The 18,732-nt window shown below is 48.7% G+C and overlaps 1 protein-coding gene across 1 annotated transcript in view; it reads left to right on the forward strand.

Annotated features, from left to right (window-relative positions):
• The first annotated feature begins 650 nt into the window (after positions 1 to 650).
• Positions 651 to 18,732, forward strand: part of dipk2ab (divergent protein kinase domain 2Ab) — a 34,149-nt gene continuing 16,067 nt past the window's right edge. The window contains 2 exon segments of the mRNA XM_084450991.1: positions 651 to 993; positions 7,272 to 8,156. Coding sequence (XP_084307117.1) covers positions 7,503 to 8,156 — 654 coding nt within the window. The 5' untranslated portion in view covers positions 651 to 993; positions 7,272 to 7,502.

Consider the following 18,732-nt stretch of genomic DNA (forward strand, 5'->3'; position numbering starts at 1 on the left):
TCTACAGCCGTAAATTGTCAAGGAATTATGCCCACGCTTACAGCAAAGCAGTCTTTAAGAAGATCCCAAAAATGCATTTCACAAATTTAGGCCTACTGTAAGCTATCCCTCAGTGTTGAGGCACCAATATAGGATAGCAGGCAATAGAACACGTTCACAGACTTAATGCAAGGTTCATAATACAAACATTTTATTTCACAATAAATTCACGAGTGACATGCATATTATTACTGCAATGAGAATTGACTACAAACTGCGTTATCCATAATTTCAGATAGACTACGTGTTGGCAATGTATGCTAAGGTGTATGGCCTTTATTATAAGGTGTAGATAGAAGCATGAAAGTAGACTTGTAGCCCTAGTACTTATTATATAATTTGCACACGATTAAAATGTCTATTTTTCCATTAATAAAAGTCAAGGTGGCTCAATATGGATACATTTGCATGGGGGCGAGATTGTAGAAGAGGCAATATTAGAATAATCACCTAGCAACTACTATCGTAAACCGATGGATGACGTCGCAAACAGTAATCGCTCGGTGTTGGAAAAAGTCGGAATAGAAAATCCATTGTGGTGTCGAAGGCGAGAGAGCTACAGATAGACCGGAGAAAATATCGCTCTGTTATGTTGTCCAAGGAGAGCCAGAACATCGGCGGATTAATATGGATATTAATGCACGATAGAGATACCAGTACTTGTGAAAACGACCGCAGCATTGAATCGGAAATATCCGGTAGATGAAGAGTTAAGAGCCGACATCACAACTGTTTATTTCACAAGCTAGGAGGCTAGCAGGCTATTTCAATAGGAGCTAGGAATTGGATAGCTCGTGCGAGTTTTTCTTTATAGAGATCTCTTCCTCGTGCATGGAATATATCTCCGTCAGTGACACAAAGTAACCGTTCCCTCGTGAGTAGCTGCAACTTTGAAGAATGGTATGAAATGAGCGCTGAATATTACACGGACGCTGAGTGAAGAAAGTCATACAGGTTTGTTTGACAGTTCTTACTATGGGTTCTCATTCGAAGGTTTCGTCGACTTTCACGTTACAGTTCAATCAACTAAGCAATTCAGTAAATTAAACATTTGTATGTTGTAGCCTGGACCTGCTTGATTCGGGTCTTTGACATCTCTTTTTACGCCAAATAGTCTAGACTTGGTGAATGTGTACGCTAGTTGAAAAAGGGAATTGTGCTGCCAAGTAGGCTACATACAGCATGCCTACATTTGTAGCTCTAATCCACCCACTCAGTAACGTTACACTTCTAGCTCCGCAACATGACATTGCCTAATGGACAATATTTGCTGTAGTTATTTTTGTGAGGTTGACATTAGACAGCAATCATTCCCATTAGCCCAAATTAGCAATTTGATTGGTAATTGCAACGTCAACTGTCCACAGTAGGTTATATATGACCATTGGTTTGATTACGCCAATCAGCCACAACATTAAGCCTCCTGCCTAATAGGTCCCCCCCTCGCACCGCCAACAGCTCACCCGAGTTTTTAAAATCATGTGGAAATAATTCACCCGCTAACGGTATCATTAACTTATTATAGCCCTGTAGCAACTAATAATACAACACTATCTACCAATAGTGCAATAACTCCCAATAATATAATCCTTTTTTTTTTTTTAAGTAATAAAACAAAAAATTATGTAGTAGGCTACTATTGTACTTGATTGATTCCCGGGGGGGATTTGCACTGGTGCAGCAAAAAGACAACAAAGTAACATAATAACGTAGACATTAACGGTAGATGCAAAATATCAGATAGACAAATATACAGTAGATAGGCTACACATACAGAAATCCAATACCAGAGGACTCCTTCAGAGGAGGAGTCCATGCCTCGATGGACCAGAGCTGTTTGCAGTAGGAAGGGGACCTATACAATATTAGGTATAGTGGGGTTAATGTTGTGGCGGATGTATGTATATGGTCATCCGTTTACTGTATGATCTCGGAGCTTGTTTTTTTTTTTTTTTTTAAATACCAGTGAAGAAACAACTTGGCATTGGTTTCACATGTCTTGGCACAGACCCTTGAAACAAAGTAGGCTAACAGGATTCCACTGGACTGACTTAGATCTGTCTAGATTATCTATGTATTAATCTTTTAGCGTGTGTGTTTGAAAAAGGCGAGGAAAATGTATACATACAATTAGGCCCATGGGGGATTTCTGTAACAGTAAGTAAAAAGAAAGTGAATCCAAAGTTGATGTGCTGTATGTAGAAAGGAGACAAGTAACAAGTTGCTAGTTTGGACAGACAGCCTTGTATTTTCATAGGCTTCTGTCAATAAATAAAACAACAAACAAACATCCAGATTAGGACACAAACAACAAACAATACTCCCAGATCAGGACACAAAGTACATCTCTTTGTAAAGAGTTGACTGTGTAGTGAACTATCTAAGGGTGGATTTCAGGAGGAATTAATTTTTACACTGGCAATTTTATGTTTGAAAATGCTTTATGGCTTTCATTATGTAAATATTTTGTTGAGATTGGCATGGGGGAGTTGACAAAGCTTCAGAGAAATGAAAGTAGTGCCTAACAGCAAGAATGCTGAACAGGAGTGATCAACTCTGACCATCCTCCCACATGAACTGCATTTCCATTTCATATGAAAAAGTATGCATACTAGTGCTCTGTTTCATAGAGATTTGCAGCTCAGCTTGATGGCAGATTTGTTGACGGTGGTCTCGATGCTAACATAAGCTCTTGAACCTGAATTGCATAGATAGCCTACTCGGATCAATGCCCTCTTGTTCATTTGCGGTTATTTTCAGAAATTGGAAACAAAATGCTCAGTAACACCACATCAGCAGCTTTCCGCTTCCAGAGCGTCTCTCTGATTGGCTGCTGCAGTTTGGAGCAAGTGCAGCTACATTGATATTCTCATTAAATCTGCTCGCATTTGGTTCTAGCTCGAGATAAATGGAATAGCGTTTGTTTGGGAGGTGACTAATTGGTGCTCATATTCAGAGGACTCAATTTTCCATTAGGCGCGCGGGTGTTCCTGTCGATTCTGTCCATCCATCACTGTCTGCGCCTTCGCCCGACGGGGGAAGCCTGGCTGTGCATGAATTGTTTTTGTGATCAAACATTATTGACTCCCCCAGTCGATAGTGTTAGCAACTGTAGTTGTCTCCACTCCAGCTCTAACCCTCATAGAAGGCAGAGGGGAAGGGAGGATTGTGAGCACTTAAAATGATTGCAGGAGTGAATTCACCGCTCGCTCAGAGATGCACAATGTGGCTGCTCCTCCTCCTCTCCTGTAATCAGTTGATCTCTTCTGTTGTTCTCTGGCCTTCCTTCCTCCCTGTCTCACGTTCTCTCTCTGTCCCTACCCATCTTTTTATTTAAAAGCCTTTATGCTCTCTCTCATTATTTCTCTCATAGCCTGTTGACTCGTTTCTCTCTTTCTCACATACACCCACACGCTGCTTTAGATTTCCATTCCTCTATTTCACACTTGTCTACTACCGATGAAATTAATCAAGCATGTTCCCTTCTGGCTTGGCTCTTTAACTCATAATGAGGTTTAGCCTCAGGTGCTGAGCGGGAGATGGTTAGCTTGGTAGTAGTCTAACCCTTAATAGGCTACGGCATCCGGCTATCTGATCCAGCAGTCTTTTATAAGGAGAGCAGTGCTGAAAGACTCTCTTCTCCTTTCACTTACCCCTCCGGTCCATATCATTTCGTGACAATCTTAAGATTTTGTTTGATGAGTCTGGTATCCGTGGGTGTCGTTTTGCACTGCTTCTCACGTCTGCCTTTTTGGCGTTGATGTTTGATAGCAACGCCGGTCGCTTCGCCCTGTGTCTTTTGTCTGTCTCGGTAACGAGCCGATTTGTGGCTTTTAACATCTGCCAACGCGAACGCGAGACTCATCTCCCATGTGTGAGGAGTCAGCCTCCTCTTTGATTACTGTCTGTCTCCGCCGCCTAGCTCGGCGGCGTTTGGCGTTCATGCTACTTTACCGGGTGAGCGAGTGTGCTGAGGAGAAACTTTTCTATCTACCCGGCTTTTTTGGAAGGCGCTACGCGTGATGAGAGGTAATTTGGCGCTTGCTCCGAACTGGCTTCTCCCTGAGTAGTGCACACTAATGCAAGAGTCCATGACCCCCCCCCCCCCCGACCGCCGCCTGCTTCCCTCCAACCCCCCCACTCCCCCATGTGACAGGGGGGAGCGGTGTCTTCACCGAGCACGGGGGCCTGGGAGGCCTAATTTAAAACACAAGATTCTGTGGCTAGAATGAAGTTGGGTTCAAATGAAAACATTGCTTTAAGTTTCACTGCAGTCGTATTAGGACCCCCGGCACATCTGCGTCTGAACGAGCGGCGTCTGGATCCGATCAAGGGCTAGCCCTGAACCTTATCCACGGTTAAATGCAAGCAGGTCATCCCCGCATAGCGCCTAGCTTAGTACTTTCTCTCTGAGTAATAGCATGTCTGTACTGCAGAGTGCAAACGTATATTAGTGTCTTAAGAAATAGGATGCCGCAATGTTTTTGCTGAGGTCTTGCTAGTGCTGCTGAACAGCTCTAATAATTTTGCCCACTTTCCCTCTTCAGTGAGGCGGTAGCCAACAGCAGGGGGTCATCGTGCATTGGGCCATTGACTTCACACGTCCTCAGCTCAGACAGGTCTAATCCCTACTGAGGTCAAGGGTCAACAGGATTCACACACAACAACCTCCCACATTTATCACTCCTACATTTGAGACATTTGAAGGATCTATCTCCTATTCACAGAGAAGAGGCCTTTTTTTGTCCAGATAAGGTCCCGGTGATTAGTAAGGTCAACCCCATATTACAGGTGATCCTCCATAGGTAATTGATGCCTGCCCCTGTTGAGAGCAGGCGAGGGGGAAGCACCGTAGCAAAGCCCCCACGCTAATCTGTGTCGGCCTCGACCAATGCATCTCATTACTCGGGTAGCAACGGGCCTAGTCCGGGGCTTGTTCCAGCGCGCCCACACTCTGCAGCATGCCCTGGAGGGGGTCAGGGGTGGATCTGAAGCATCTCCACAGACAAGGCTGGAGGTTAAGGCCCTGCTGTCAGCCTGAGATCCCGCCTGAACCCCTCGTTCCTTGCTGGACCCCCCCCCCCCCCCCCCCCTCAGATCCGCGTTGGCTGTGCCCCATGTGTCAGATGCTAAATGTCCCTTCAATGGAGATCATATTGTGTCAGGGATGTTCAATTGTTCTCCCAAGCAATCAGACATCTCTCACTCCCTGTAATAGAAGGCAGACGTCATATTGAGTCTTATCAAGTTTTTTTTGTGTGTGTGTGGCTCTTGTACTGGCTTTCGCTTCTGCTTCTCCGCTCTTTCAATTTCGCCTTCTGTGTTTGCTGAATATGAATGTGAGGCATTTAGAATGTAATCCATTTTTTCGGCACTGTATAAATTCGGCTGCTGTCCTGCTCTTCGTTTGGCTTTGCTTAGGCAGGAATGTGTGATGGAAATACAAACATATTGGTGTGTGGTTCACACATTGTCCTAGGTAATATGTCCATGTGATCACACCTGAACCTCAAAGTTTGCTAAATGAAATGTATTAAGGGAACTTGAGAAATAGCGCAGGTTACTAATTTGCTTGCTGTACAGAAATCAGAGAGGTGTATTATGCATAATTTCTCATCTGTAATATGTTTTTAAAGTAGCTTTGGTGGCTGCCTCTTTCAGTGCATGGCTGACAAAAGAGCTTCAGGCCCAGAGCTTGGCGAAGCTTTAACATTTCCTTTAATTAATATCCAGTGGGTTCTAGTGCTGCTGGCTCAGCTTAGCACCGGGGTGCAATGTGAGAGGTGGGAAATATTCACTTGTGTGTATGAGTGGGATTTTTTTAACACAAGGAAACCATCGACATGCACATTTAAGTTAGCTTATCTGCTAGCTCAGTGTCCCCCCTTGGTAGTTCACGTCAGCCACCCTAATAGGCATGTCTAAATTAGCGCTAATTGAGGATGGCCGATTTTCATAGTCCAAACCATTGTCGATCTCACAAAAGAGGCTTTGAAGTTTAAAGTTGCAGTGCTGTTTAGCAGATCAGGTGGGCAAAATCATCTACTATACTAGACCCAGGTGGCTGTGTGCCATTAGGTGTTTTATGGACCTGGTTGGTATTGAAGTATTGGACCTGGTTGGTATTGAGGTATTCTATGGACCTGGTTGGTATTGAGGTATTTTATGGACCTGGTTGGTATTGATGTATTCTATGGACCTGGTTGGTATTGAGGTATTCTATGGACCTGGTTGGTATTGAGGTATTTTATGGACCTGGTTGGTATTGATGTATTCTATGGACCTGGTTGGTATTGAGGTATTCTATGGACCTGGTTGGTATTGAGGTATTCTATGGACCTGGTTGGTATTGAGGTATTCTTTGGACCTGGTTGGTATTGCTCTGCTAAGCTTACAGGCTCCCCCCTGACACTGCCTGACAGCCTCCCTACATGCACCTGGCTGACCTGGGATCCTGGCTTCACACGGCCTCAGGAGTTCTCTCCTTTGTCTGTCTCTCTCTCTCTCTCTCTCTCTCTCTTTCTCTCTCTCTCTCTCTCTCTCTCTCTCTCTGCCCTTACTTTAGGACACCATCTATTTTCAAAGAGACAACTTCAAAGCTAGATTAAAACCTACCAGGGCATCTCTGATCAAAGGTTAAACTGCTCTCAGCATGGCTCTCTTCGCGGTGCACAGAGGGACTCTTATATTTGAAGGGAGATAATTGCCCAAATAGCTGCAGGACTGAAACCTCAAGGGAATCATCACAAACCCAATTTATTGATACTGAGGAAGTTGTACATCGGCCTTTTAATTAGATCACCGACACTTTATACCTCCCTTTTCCACCCTTTTATTTATTGGTCATTTTGTATCGGGCGCTGTAAGAAGTTATTTCCCAGAGAAAAAGTGAGCTGGTACAGGGAGTTTTATTATATTGGCAGACTGCCATCTTATTCTCCTCAGAAAGTAATGAATTCTCTCAAATGACCCGAGCAATTCCAATTTGTGAAACAATTTCATATGCCATAGAAAGTACCTATGGTTTTATGGGAGGTGTGCATGATGGCACACTCTGTGGGTTCAAAGTAGAAGCCCCAATGGTGGAAAAATGAAACATTTTCAAAGTTTATGCTTGAACCAAAAGGGCCGTATTCCATGTCTCAACTGTGAAATGTTTTTTTCTTGTGCCCCGGTGTCATGGTTTCCTCTCATTATCTCTCTCCATCTCTCTCTCCTCTGCTTGATTTCAGGCCTCCTGGTCAAGGGTTCCATAGACGAGGGGAGAACATGACTCACAGGCCTCTGCCAGAGCCTGGCGCGGGGCTCCTGTGCCAACCTCGGCCTTGCCAGGCGCTCCTCTAAGACCACACCCCCGGCTCACCATGGCAGAGAAGCAGTGAGGCTGTCTCCCCCGACGACCGCTCTCAACACCCCCCCAACCCCCTCGCCCTGAACTCCCCTCCCCCACCCCTCCCCCAAACATGCTGCGTTTCCTGCCGCTCAAGCTCGGCCGCCTCTACCGCTGTCTGAAGCTCCTCCTGGTGGTGGGCCTGTTCGTCATCCTGCTGATGAACACCCACAACCTGTTCGCCTCCTTCCAGAAGAACGAGCTCACCGACCGGCGCTTCATCAACCTCAACAAGTGCCCGGCCTGCTTCGGCACCAGTTGGTGCCGCAAGTTCATGAACGGCCAGGTGTCCTTCGAGACCTGGGGTCGCCTGAGGTTCCTGGACGTCTTCAACGTCAAGAACGTCTACTTCGCCCAATACGGCGAGCCGCGCGAGGGGACGCGCCGCGTGGTGCTCAAGCGCCTGGGCTCCAACCAGGAGCTGGCGGACATCGACCAGAAGATCTGCAAGCGGGCCACCGGCAGGCCACGCTGCGACCTCATCCAGGCCATGTACAAGACGGAGTTCGCCCGCCTGAACGGCGACGTGCGGCTGCTCACGCCCGAGGTGGTGGAGGGCTGGTCGGACCTGGTGCACTGCCCCTCGCAGAGGCTACTGGACCGGGTGGTGCGACGCTACGCCGAGACCAAAGACTCGGGCAGCTTCCTGCTCAAGAACCTCAAGGACACGGAGAGGATGCAGCTACTCATGACCTTGGCCTTTAACCCCGAGCCGCTGGTCCTCCAGGTACTGTAGAGTTACATTTCAAATCACCCTTTCTGTTTATTTCACGGAATTCCGTCACTATTTTTATATGTTCTTGGTAGTATGAATCGTTTTTACACAGGGCAAGATGCGAGCAGGGATTAGTTACAGATGTGATATAGTTGGAGTAAGGTAGCTAGAGGCCTGAATTGGTCCTCTGTGGAGGGGAGCATACCTGGATCAGGTAGTGGAGAGTGCAGTGGAGGGCAGTAGCTTGGGAGGTCGAGTAGCCGCCTGGGAATCGTAAGGTTCCTGGTTCAATTCCAGCTCCTTCCGGCAGCGTGTCGGAGGTGTCCTTGGGCAAGACACTGAACCCCAAGTTGCACCCAGTGAGCAGGCTAGCACCTCGCATGGCAGCTGCCGCCATCGGTGTTTGAATGCGTGTGTCCATCGGTGTGTGAATGTGTGTGTAAATGGGGGAATGAGAGGCCATTGAAAAGCGCTTTGGATAAAAGCGCTATATAAGTGCAGTCCATTTACCATTCCATTTGCGACCACTAGGCCAGGAGTCGGGGACCTTTATGAATAAACACATTTAAATAAAAATGTGTAGAGTGCGAGCCAAAATGGATAAAAGACGATGGATAAAAACGATGATTTTGAAAGGTGAAAAACTGTGTGGCAAATGTAGTCTCTCAATATTGCTCTGCTTATTGTTGGAGTATTTCTCACTGCAGTTCAAGCATGCTGTAACAGTCAGCTTTTCTTTTTCTTAATGTCAGCAGTTTTTCTCTTTCCTGTTGCCATTTAATTCCTGAATCGTGGCGCTTATTTTTAATAAGTGGTTCTTTCTTGTTGGAGCTGGGCCTCATATGAGATAAGCCTCATGTGGAGAAAATCTCCACTGGCTGACCTACTGACGGAATAGTTTCATAAAAAAAAAACCACATTTGTTCCACGACTCGAGCTGTCCACTTCACTCGTTTCATACATGCTGATTACTGTATGGAGGGATTACAAAGGAGACCCTTTGACTTAGGGCTGCCCCCTGAAAGTAGACGAGTCGTATCATCAGTCGGAGACATGCAAGTCGACTGAGATTCTTGAAGTCGAGCAAAGTCGAGTTTTTCTTGTTCCACTGTCAAGATGTGCTGGTGGGTTAAGACCACTTGCCTGCCTTGTGATTTACAGTATATAGGACAGGCCTTATCATTCATTTTAGACCTAGGATATTACCGTAGCTATTTGTTGTGCAGTAAAAGGAGTCTTAAGACTGATATAGCAGAGGGAAGAAGGCTGGGAATTCTTCTCCCCTCCGCTGTGTGCCTTGCCATGCGCCAGCAATCACCTGCATTTCCCATACAGAATATCACAACACAAAACTGCTTTCCTAGATCAATCTTCTTGTATTAACTAAAATATCCGCTGGAATTAATATTTTTTTTAGCTCTAACGTCCGAAAATGTGACAGCCAAAACATTCCCTGCTGCCCAACGCATGAGCCTATTCGCGCATGCTTTGAAATGTCCAGTTGAGGTATTTTATTGTGCTGACTGTGAGCTTGAGTTTAAAGTTTGACAGCTGTCCTGACTCCCGCGGTCTCCCCCCCAGTCTAGACATATGAAGGGAAAAAAAGGAGGAATGAATCGTCAAATCTCTGGTTTGAACAGGCGAATCTGATTCGTCTCACAAAATTCAGAATCGGGTACAGCCCTACTTTAACTTCATTCATTTGATTTCAGTAGCCTATATCGATTTATTCTACCTGATATTATCAGCGGTGATCCTTCTTCTGGTTTAGCCCAGTGCAGCTCCCCCAGTAAGACCCATTGACAGCATCATTCAACAGAAACCAATACAAGCTAAAGGCTGTTTGGTTTTTAGTCACCATAGCTGGGCCCGCTGACAGGGGAACCCGTCTTTCACCTGATCTACAGCCACGGGTCTTAGTTTGTGGATGAAGCGGCTTTGTGCTCGGATGGCGTCCGCGCCCCTGGGTAAAGCCTCCGGGTGAATGTGAGATGTCGGCGGATTAGGCAGGGGTGTAAGCCGGCCCATCCCTGGGTAAATGACAGGGTAGGAACCCCTCTGTTCCTCCCTCCGCTGCTGATCAGAGGCCCTCGGCCACCAGAGCCACCGCGAGCCCAGGCTCTGCGCCGGAACACGCCCAGGCTCGGCGTAGGGGGAGGAGGGGCCGTTGTCTTCCACCGGTCGATGGGTTTGTCCAGCGGCGTTTAATAACGCAAGAGGCATCTGCGAATGTCCGCCGAATCCTTATTTTCTAACCCCGTCTGTCGTCGGCACCGGAAATCTTTATACCCTTCAATTTATGTACGGGATTGTGGTTTGTGAGTTAGATAAGACATAAATACTATGAAACTATCCAGTGGTAAATCAGTAAAATGTTCCAATGAAACTTTATTTATATCAGCTCATGTTTTTTCAATGATCCCGAGTCAGTAGGTTATCACTTGTCCCCGCCATTCCCTTCTCCTCGGTGTCAAGATGGTGGTAATTTACGTCTAAGCACCACTTTCCACATCCATTTCCCCAGTTGGATTCACTAGCAGGCAATCAATTGCAATTTCATTTGGCATTGGCCTTGTCTCGTGAGAGGTCAGGACAACAATGGGCCCGGGCCTGTGTAGACATTCAATATCTCTGCTGACCTCCAATCCCTCATTCCCCCCTACACCTCCAGGCATTTGGGAGGACAAAAGGCAAGATCAGCCCTTTGGTCCAGCCAATCTATAAAATCTGATTAGCCTTGTGTGGTCTCTCTTTCTGTCTGTCTCTCTCTCTCCCCGTTTCTCTTTATCTCTGTCTCGGCCTGTCTTTCTCCACTCCTCCCCCTTCTCTTGTGTCTGCTCCGCAAAACCATGGCCAGATAATTCCATCAAGCGTTCTAATGCCATAATGCCCAGGTTCAAAGGTTTGGATGAATCATCTGCCTTTCTCTATCTCACACACGTGCATGCACACACAGGCGCCAACGCGTATGATGCAACCACACGCGCGCACACGCACACACACACACCCCCACACAGACGTGTCCCATCTCCCGTGAACTACTGTACCATCGCGCGTTTGCAGGGAGTCATAATTAGTTTATACGTTTCTGAACTTGTGAACTATAGGGATAGGCCTGGGATCCAGGGCTCAGGGAGCGAGGTGCAAAGCATTGTGGGTAAGATAGAATCCAGTGTGAAATGGGAGGTAGGCAGCTGGTCTAGAGGCACCTACGGGTTGTCTGAACACCACACTGTCCCCCCCCTGCTCGGAATCAGCTGAATACAAAGATAAGGAGAACATGTACAGTGAGACCGGGAGACTGTACGCTGGGTAAGGTTAGCAGCTAGATGCTCTAGACCATGAAGTATTAATGGCGTCTGTAGAGATTTTGCTCACACGATGGTACAGCTATCCCGTGAGCCCCCACCCATCCCCCGCATGTGAGAGGTGAGTCTGTGGTGGTGCTCTGGTGACAAGATGGTGGATTCTGGAAGAGAAAAAACAGCCAAAGTGCTTGGGTGATGTTGGCCATATTGTAATATAATGACCGGTTATTTAAACGTAGCCTCTGTTGTAATTCCTTGTCTTGTGTTGTTGTAAACCTATAGGCTAGACTGTTAGCCCCACTGTAGTCGTCGTCCTACAGTCCAGTGTTTGTAGCCTAGACTAGAGACGGTCAGCTGAACTCCCAGCGTCGTCCACTGTTCCAATTCCTCTCCGCTCATTCATGTAGGCTAACAGTCCTGTATTCTGTGGCACTGTGACTAGAAAACGGCTTCTGTTCCCCCTCCTTTGAAGCCACAGGCAGTAAATCGGCCCTCTTCTTCTGTGTGAGAAACCAGACTCTCTTTGTCAGTGGGAAACAATCTGTCGTTGTTTTGGACTTGGCCCACAATGTGTTTTCTCTGCACTCTGTGGAATACAAGCTCGCTTCACCCCCCCTCTCACCATCACGTGAAAGACAATTTGGCTTTGGGGAGTAAATATTTTTGCAAGACAAATTAAATGCAGCTGAACAAGAAAATCCTTGTGAGACGGGAGGCCCTACACTTCTGATTTGTGTGTGTGTGTGCGTGCGTGCGTGCGTGCGTGCGTGCGTGCGTGCGTGTGTGTGTCTTGAGTACTGGAGTTTGCCAAAACGCTGACCTGCAGAAAAGGTGGCTCTTGTTTCTCTCCTACTATTTGGGGTTTTTAATTATTGATAAGGATTGTTGAGGATCTTCTTTTTCACATCCCATTTCAACATTTCCACTCTCGGTTGGAAACAAGCAACGGACATCTCGTCAAGCGTCAAACATCCTCCCCCCCAACTTCCTGGGAAATTACATTTTCTCATGGTCTGTTTTTATTCCTTCAGCTTGCTGAGCAGCTTGCTCATGCATCAGTTGATGGTCATGTTTAATAGACGATCCCTGCCTTGTGGTCGTGACGGGGCCCGGCCTTAAATTGACCCCCTTCTGCTTCCGTACCTTTGGGTTTCGGGGCTAGTTAGCTAGCGTCATGTGACCAGCGGCCCCCCCCCCCCCAGCCAGCCAGGGCTGCTCAGTCAGGCCGAGAATAGGACGTGACACGCCCGTGGGCTAGACTCAGTCAAGGGTGCACTCATCCTCCGCCTCCAGACAACCCAAAATCGCTGATCTCTAAATGGCCCCCCCCCCAACCCCGAGTCAGCCCCTCCCCTGCTCCCTCCCACCCCCCTCCCCTGAGTCAGCCCCTCCCCTGCTCCCTCCCACCCCCCTCCCCCCCGCCAGCCCCGCCCCCCAGGCCTCACCTCCCGTCCCAGACCGCCGGGGAATCTCCGGCCCCTCGTCGCGCGGCGCTCTTGTCCTCTCCGGGAACGCAACTGTGTTTAAAGCAGGAAACGAATGAGGAACGGGGAGTGAAAAAGAAGGGGAGAGAAAAACAGAACGGGGACGTTTGTTTACACCACCGTCGTCTTGACGCCACCTCCGGCTTATCCGCCCCCCCCCCCCCTCCCCCCCAGATTTTTTTTTTTCTACAGTGCCGTTCTTTTTTTTTTATGCAACTGTGAAAGTCAACATTCGCCGAGCTATTCCCGTGAACACAGTGGCTCGCTTGTTTGCATTCTTAAAGGGACGTCTTCTTTCGCTGCCTTGTTGATTTAACAAGCCTCGGCGTAATCTAATATAATGCTCGTCTGGTTTACGAAGCCAACCCAAAGTAAACTTACAAAATCTCCCACATCAGGGTTTCTAGGTCACGTAATTCCCGGCCAGAGTGCCGCAGCCTGGCTTTTTATTCGATCACTGACACTGCTGCTTGCGATCCGAGTTCAGGCCAGCTGCTCCTCTCCTGTCTGCCCACAGCAAACCGAGCCCTCCACTGGCCAGAGTGCTTCTAGTGTCTGACTGGCATGTTTTGTTTGTTTGTTTGGGGGTGGGGTTGGGGGGGGGGGGGGCGTTCATGCACTTTTAGCCCACGAGGGAGGGGGCTTGTGTACGGTCGTTTAACCCGGCCTCAAGTGTTCCCAAACCCCCTTTCATTATTCTTTGAGGCCTTTGTGTTTAGAGGGAATCCTGTTAGGATAAGACAGGGAGTTATCCGGACCCTGAATCCCCCCCTCTTGGCTGCCCTCCGCGGGGGTGAGGGAGGCAGAGAGGGTGTGTGTACTGGCAGCACCAGCCTGGGTCCCTGTGGGGGCGCTTTTAACCCCCCTTTTGAATGTGCCAGACTGCTTACGGCGCCCTAATCCTTCCTGATGCACACCATGCGTTCACACACACACACACACACACACCACACACACACACGCACACACACACACGCACACACCAAGCAGCTGTGTTTGGTTAGGTAAATGCTCTCTTGGCTTTTCCTGTAGCCCCCCCGCCAAACTTCTCTTCCTTTCTCTCCACTTCCCTAGCTGTCTCTCTCTCTCTCTCTCTCTCTCTCTCTCTCTCTCTCTCTCTCTCTCTCTCTCTCGTTCACCCCCTGGTCGCTACCCTCCTATGCCCAGCCCCCCCAGTACACCCCTCCACACGGGAGGGCCACCCCCCCCCATCCCATTCACATCCTCCAGCTCCTGTTTGCGGAGCACTACAGAGCCGACCCTCGGTGTTCAGGGCATCTGTCCCATGAAATCCTCAGGACTCGTTTAGTACCCACGCCATTTTCTCACTCCCGGCTACCTTTAGCGCTGCTGCTGTCTGCAGCGGCCGAACGAGTGTGTTTTTCTTTTTTTATACTCGCCTGCGAAGAAGCACAGGCCCGAACTCCCCTGGAGCCCCCCAGCCAAAACCCACAACCCCTCAGATCTCGGTCTCAAGTTCCCTACTCCCCCCCGCTACTCCGGTGGCCGACTGCCACCTACGCGGAGAGTGTCGACACAGAGCCAGCGCCGGTCCAGTCCTATGACTTAATGCCGCGCCCACTTCCAGCTGGGGGGGGGGGTTTATGAGAGCAGGTCGGGTCGGACGAGCACCACAGTCTCATTTTTCATCCTGTTCCCGAGAGACCACAGTAGGAGAGAGAGAGGCCGCAGTAGGAGAGAGAGGCCGCAGTAGGAGAGAGAGAGGCCGCAGTAGGAGAGAGAGAGGCCGCAGTAGGAGAGAGAGAGGCCGCAGTAGGAGAGAGAGACCGCAGTAGGGGAGAGAGGCCGCAGTAGGAGAGAGAGGCCGCAGTAGGAGAGAGAGGCCGCAGTAGGAGAGAGAGGCCGCAGTAGGAGAGAGAGAGGCCGCAGTAGGAGAGAGAGAGGCCGCAGTAGGAGAGAGAGAGGCCGCAGTAGGAGAGAGAGAGAGGCCGCAGTAGGAGAGAGAGAGGCCGCAGTAGGAGAGAGAGAGGCCGCAGTAGGAGAGAGAGACCGCAGTAGGGGAGAGAGGCCGCAGTAGGAGAGAGGCCGCAGTAGGAGAGAGAGACCGCAGTAGGAGAGAGAGACCGCAGTAGGAGAGAGAGACCGCAGTAGGAGAGAGAGACCGCAGTAGGAGAGAGAGAGACCGCAGTAGCAGAGAGAGACCACAGTAGCAGAGAGAGGCCGCAGTAGGAGAGAGAGAGGCCGCAGTAGGAGAGAGAGAGGCCGCAGTAGGAGAGAGAGGCCGCAGTAGGAGAGAGAGGCCGCAGTAGGAGAGAGAGAGGCCGCAGTAGGAGAGAGAGAGGCCGCAGTAGGAGAGAGAGAGGCCGCAGTAGGAGAGAGAGGCCGCAGTAGGAGAGAGGCCGCAGTAGGAGAGAGAGAGACCGCAGTAGGAGAGAGAGACCGCAGTAGGAGAGAGAGACCGCAGTAGGAGAGAGAGACCGCAGTAGCAGAGAGAGGCCGCAGTAGGAGAGAGAGAGGCTGCAGTAGGAGAGAGAGGGAGGCCGCAGTAGGAGAGAGAAAGGCCGCAGTAGGAGAGAGAGAGACCGCAGTAGAAGAGAGAGACCGCAGTAGGAGAGAGAGGCCGCAGTAGGAGAGAGAGAGACCGCAGTAGGAGAGAGAGAGGCCGCAGTAGGAGAGAGAGAGGCCGCAGTAGGAGAGAGAGAGACCGCAGTAGGAGAGAGAAACCGCAGTAGGAGAGAGAGAGAGGCGCCCCGGCCCCTAACCCATTTCCGTCAACGCGAGCTGTGCAGGGCGCAGAATCACGCAGTCTTTCTTTCCAGGTTCTCTCTCTCCTCTCTCTCTCTCTCTCTCTCTGTCTCTGCATTCATCTCTCTAACTGGCACATCCTCTTTTTTCTCAGTCGTGCGTCACCGTCTTCATTTCTCTTTCACACACATTTGTTTCTCTAATCTCCGTCTTTATCTCTGACTCTCTCCGTTTCTCTCTCTCTCTCTCTCTCTCTCTTTCTCTCTCTTACACGCCCGCATGCACGCACACACACACACACGCACACACACACACACACACACACACACACACACACACACACTCTCTCTCTCGCACAGGCCTCTTTCTTCTTTCATCATAGGCTGTGCACTCTGACTCAGCTCTCTGAACCACACGTAGGCCAGACCAGGAGAGTGGTCAGTTGACACCGGAAGTTATACACACACACACGCACACACACACACACACACACACACACACACACACACACACACACACACACACACACACACACACACACACACACTCCTTCACTCACATACAGTACACACCAGGGCCCGAGCACACTCTCTGTCTTTCTCTTTTTCCACAGTCGTCTGTAGTTTGTTTTTCTCTCTCTCGCTCTCTACCTCTCCTCAGCCACGCCATTCTGACTCATCACTCGCTCAGTCACCACGTCTGGAACCGAGAACCTCAGGTGAGAAGGAGCTAGCTATCCTCCCCCGCGGGGGGGCACAGTTCTCGCTGTGGGCCAAGGATGGCTACCGGTAGGATTTTATCCATACTGCTTATAGATACCGATACTTATCCATACTCTTATCGATACTGCTCTACCACTTTGGGAATCATACGATGTTTCCGTCTCAGTGGGCCTTTATTTACACAGTGGACTGTCACTGTTATATAGTGATCCTGTGTGATACTTGTCCAGTTATCGCATCAGAAGACATAGACTAAACTGTGGCTACAGTACATTACTTATGTAGCTAGCTATAGCATTCATTTTTGGGGGGGTCTTACAGGAGGGGCGTTGGGGGGGCGGGCCTTCCCTCCAAGGCAATGGTAGGGAAAGACCTATTTATAATAATGATAGTGTTGCCTGCATCTTTAGACCAGAAGTTCTTTGACAACTACTCTATTGTGGGCTGCATCATTACATTTTACATTACAGTCATTTAGCAGACGCTTTTATCCAAAGCGACTAACAATAATTGCATTGAATGTAGGAAAAGCCAATGTACTACTACTTGCCAGAACTCACAAGTGCATCTCCTTTCTAAAACAAGTGACTAAGAGCATAATCTAGTGCTCAAGGCAAAGTGCAAGAATAGCAATCTAAAATACAATAGGTGCTTAAGAGGGTGGATCGTTGTAGTACTTCTTGAAGAGATGAGTTTTGAGCCTGCGACGAAAGATGGGCAGCGACTCTGCTGTCCTGACATCAGTGGACAGTTCGTTCCACCAATTTGTATTTTTAGTTTTTTAACCCTATGTGTTTAAAGATATTATTTTTATCATTTTTATTGCATTTTAAAGTTAAAGTCCCACTGATTTATCACACACCTGAGTGTGTGAAATTTGTTCTCCGCATTTGACCCATCCCCTGGGGGAGCGGTGAGCAGCAGCGGTGCCACGCTCGGGAATCATTTGGTGATGTAGCCCCCCAATTCCAACCCTTGATGCTGAGTGCCAAGCAGGGAGGCAATGGGTCCCATTTTTATAGTCTTTGGTATTACCCGGCCAGGGATTGAACCCACAACCTCCCAGTCTCTGGGCGGACACTTTACCACTAGGCCACAGAGCTGGTAATAATATTTTTACTTTGCCTGTTATGTATATTGTGTTTTAACTCGTCTGCTCTGGAAATGTACTTTATGTACAGTGTACTCTCGAGTCTAAATAAAGGTTGAATGAACTGCGGGTCCAGGACAGAGAAGAGCCGTGACCATGTCGTTCGACCGCAGGGGCCTTGGAGTGATGGGGCAACCAGTCGCCCTGAGGTAGCAGAGCGTAGCGGTCGGGAGGGGGTGTAGGGTTTGACCATGGCCTGGAGGTTAGGTTAGATTAGCGCCAGAGTTTTAAACTGGATGCGAGCCGCTACAGGGAGCCAGTGTAGGGAACAGAGAAGGGAAGTTGTGTGGGTGGGTGGGTGGGTGGATGGATGGATGGATGATCCTATTGTTCTATACTGCACAGTTACTCTACATATAGTCTGGCTCAACGGATGTAGGTTTTGGCAATAAACCTTGTCATTCGTTGTCTGGCGACACAAATTAATCTGATTCGGCCGAGAGATTCTCTCGGCACCAATCAGATTCAATCTAGACTATTTTCCGGACTGTGATTGGTTTAAAGAAATACAGTCCCCCCCCCCCCCCCCCCCCCTATTGCAGAATGGTAATATGTCCAGCCAGACCTGTCTCCGGCGCTGGCACAGCGTAAACGAAGTGTGGAGATAGGTCTGGCTATGAGAGACTACTGTACATATGGCTGTACAGTATATATCTCCTGATATCCCTTTTTATGCTGATACCCCCCCTTATCTAGTGTCTCTTTTGTTACTCCGTATCTAGCGTTTCCTCAAGAGGCCTACTAGAGAGAGGCACACAATGATAACAGGCAACGTCATCGTCACCGGCAGGGTCATCGTGGTTAGGGGCACGAAGTGAATCTTCACTTCAATTTTGTATCTTGTCACCTTTTTCAGTCAAGCCACCTCGATTAACTTATCAGACTGTGTAATATGAGTTTTGATGTGGATGAAGTGTTTGTGTGTGTCTGTGTGTTTGTGTGTGCCGGCTTGCATGTGTCAGATTGTGTGTGTTTATTTATTCATATGTACTGTAATATGAGTTTTGAAGTGGATCAAATGTTTATCTGGCTGCACACAACGTGTGTGTGTGTGTGTGTGTGTGTGTGTGTGTGTGTGTGTGTGTGTGTGTGTGTGTGTGTGTGAGACGGCGTGTTGCTGTGTGTGTGTGCGTGCGTGTTATTGTGTGTATGTGTGCGTGCGTGCATGTTACTGTGTGCGTGCGTGCATATGTATGTGCGTGTTACTCTGTGTGTGTG

Source organism: Borostomias antarcticus (genome assembly GCF_949987555.1).
Source record: "Borostomias antarcticus genome assembly, chromosome: 2".
Classification (NCBI taxonomy): domain Eukaryota; kingdom Metazoa; phylum Chordata; class Actinopteri; order Stomiiformes; family Stomiidae; genus Borostomias; species Borostomias antarcticus.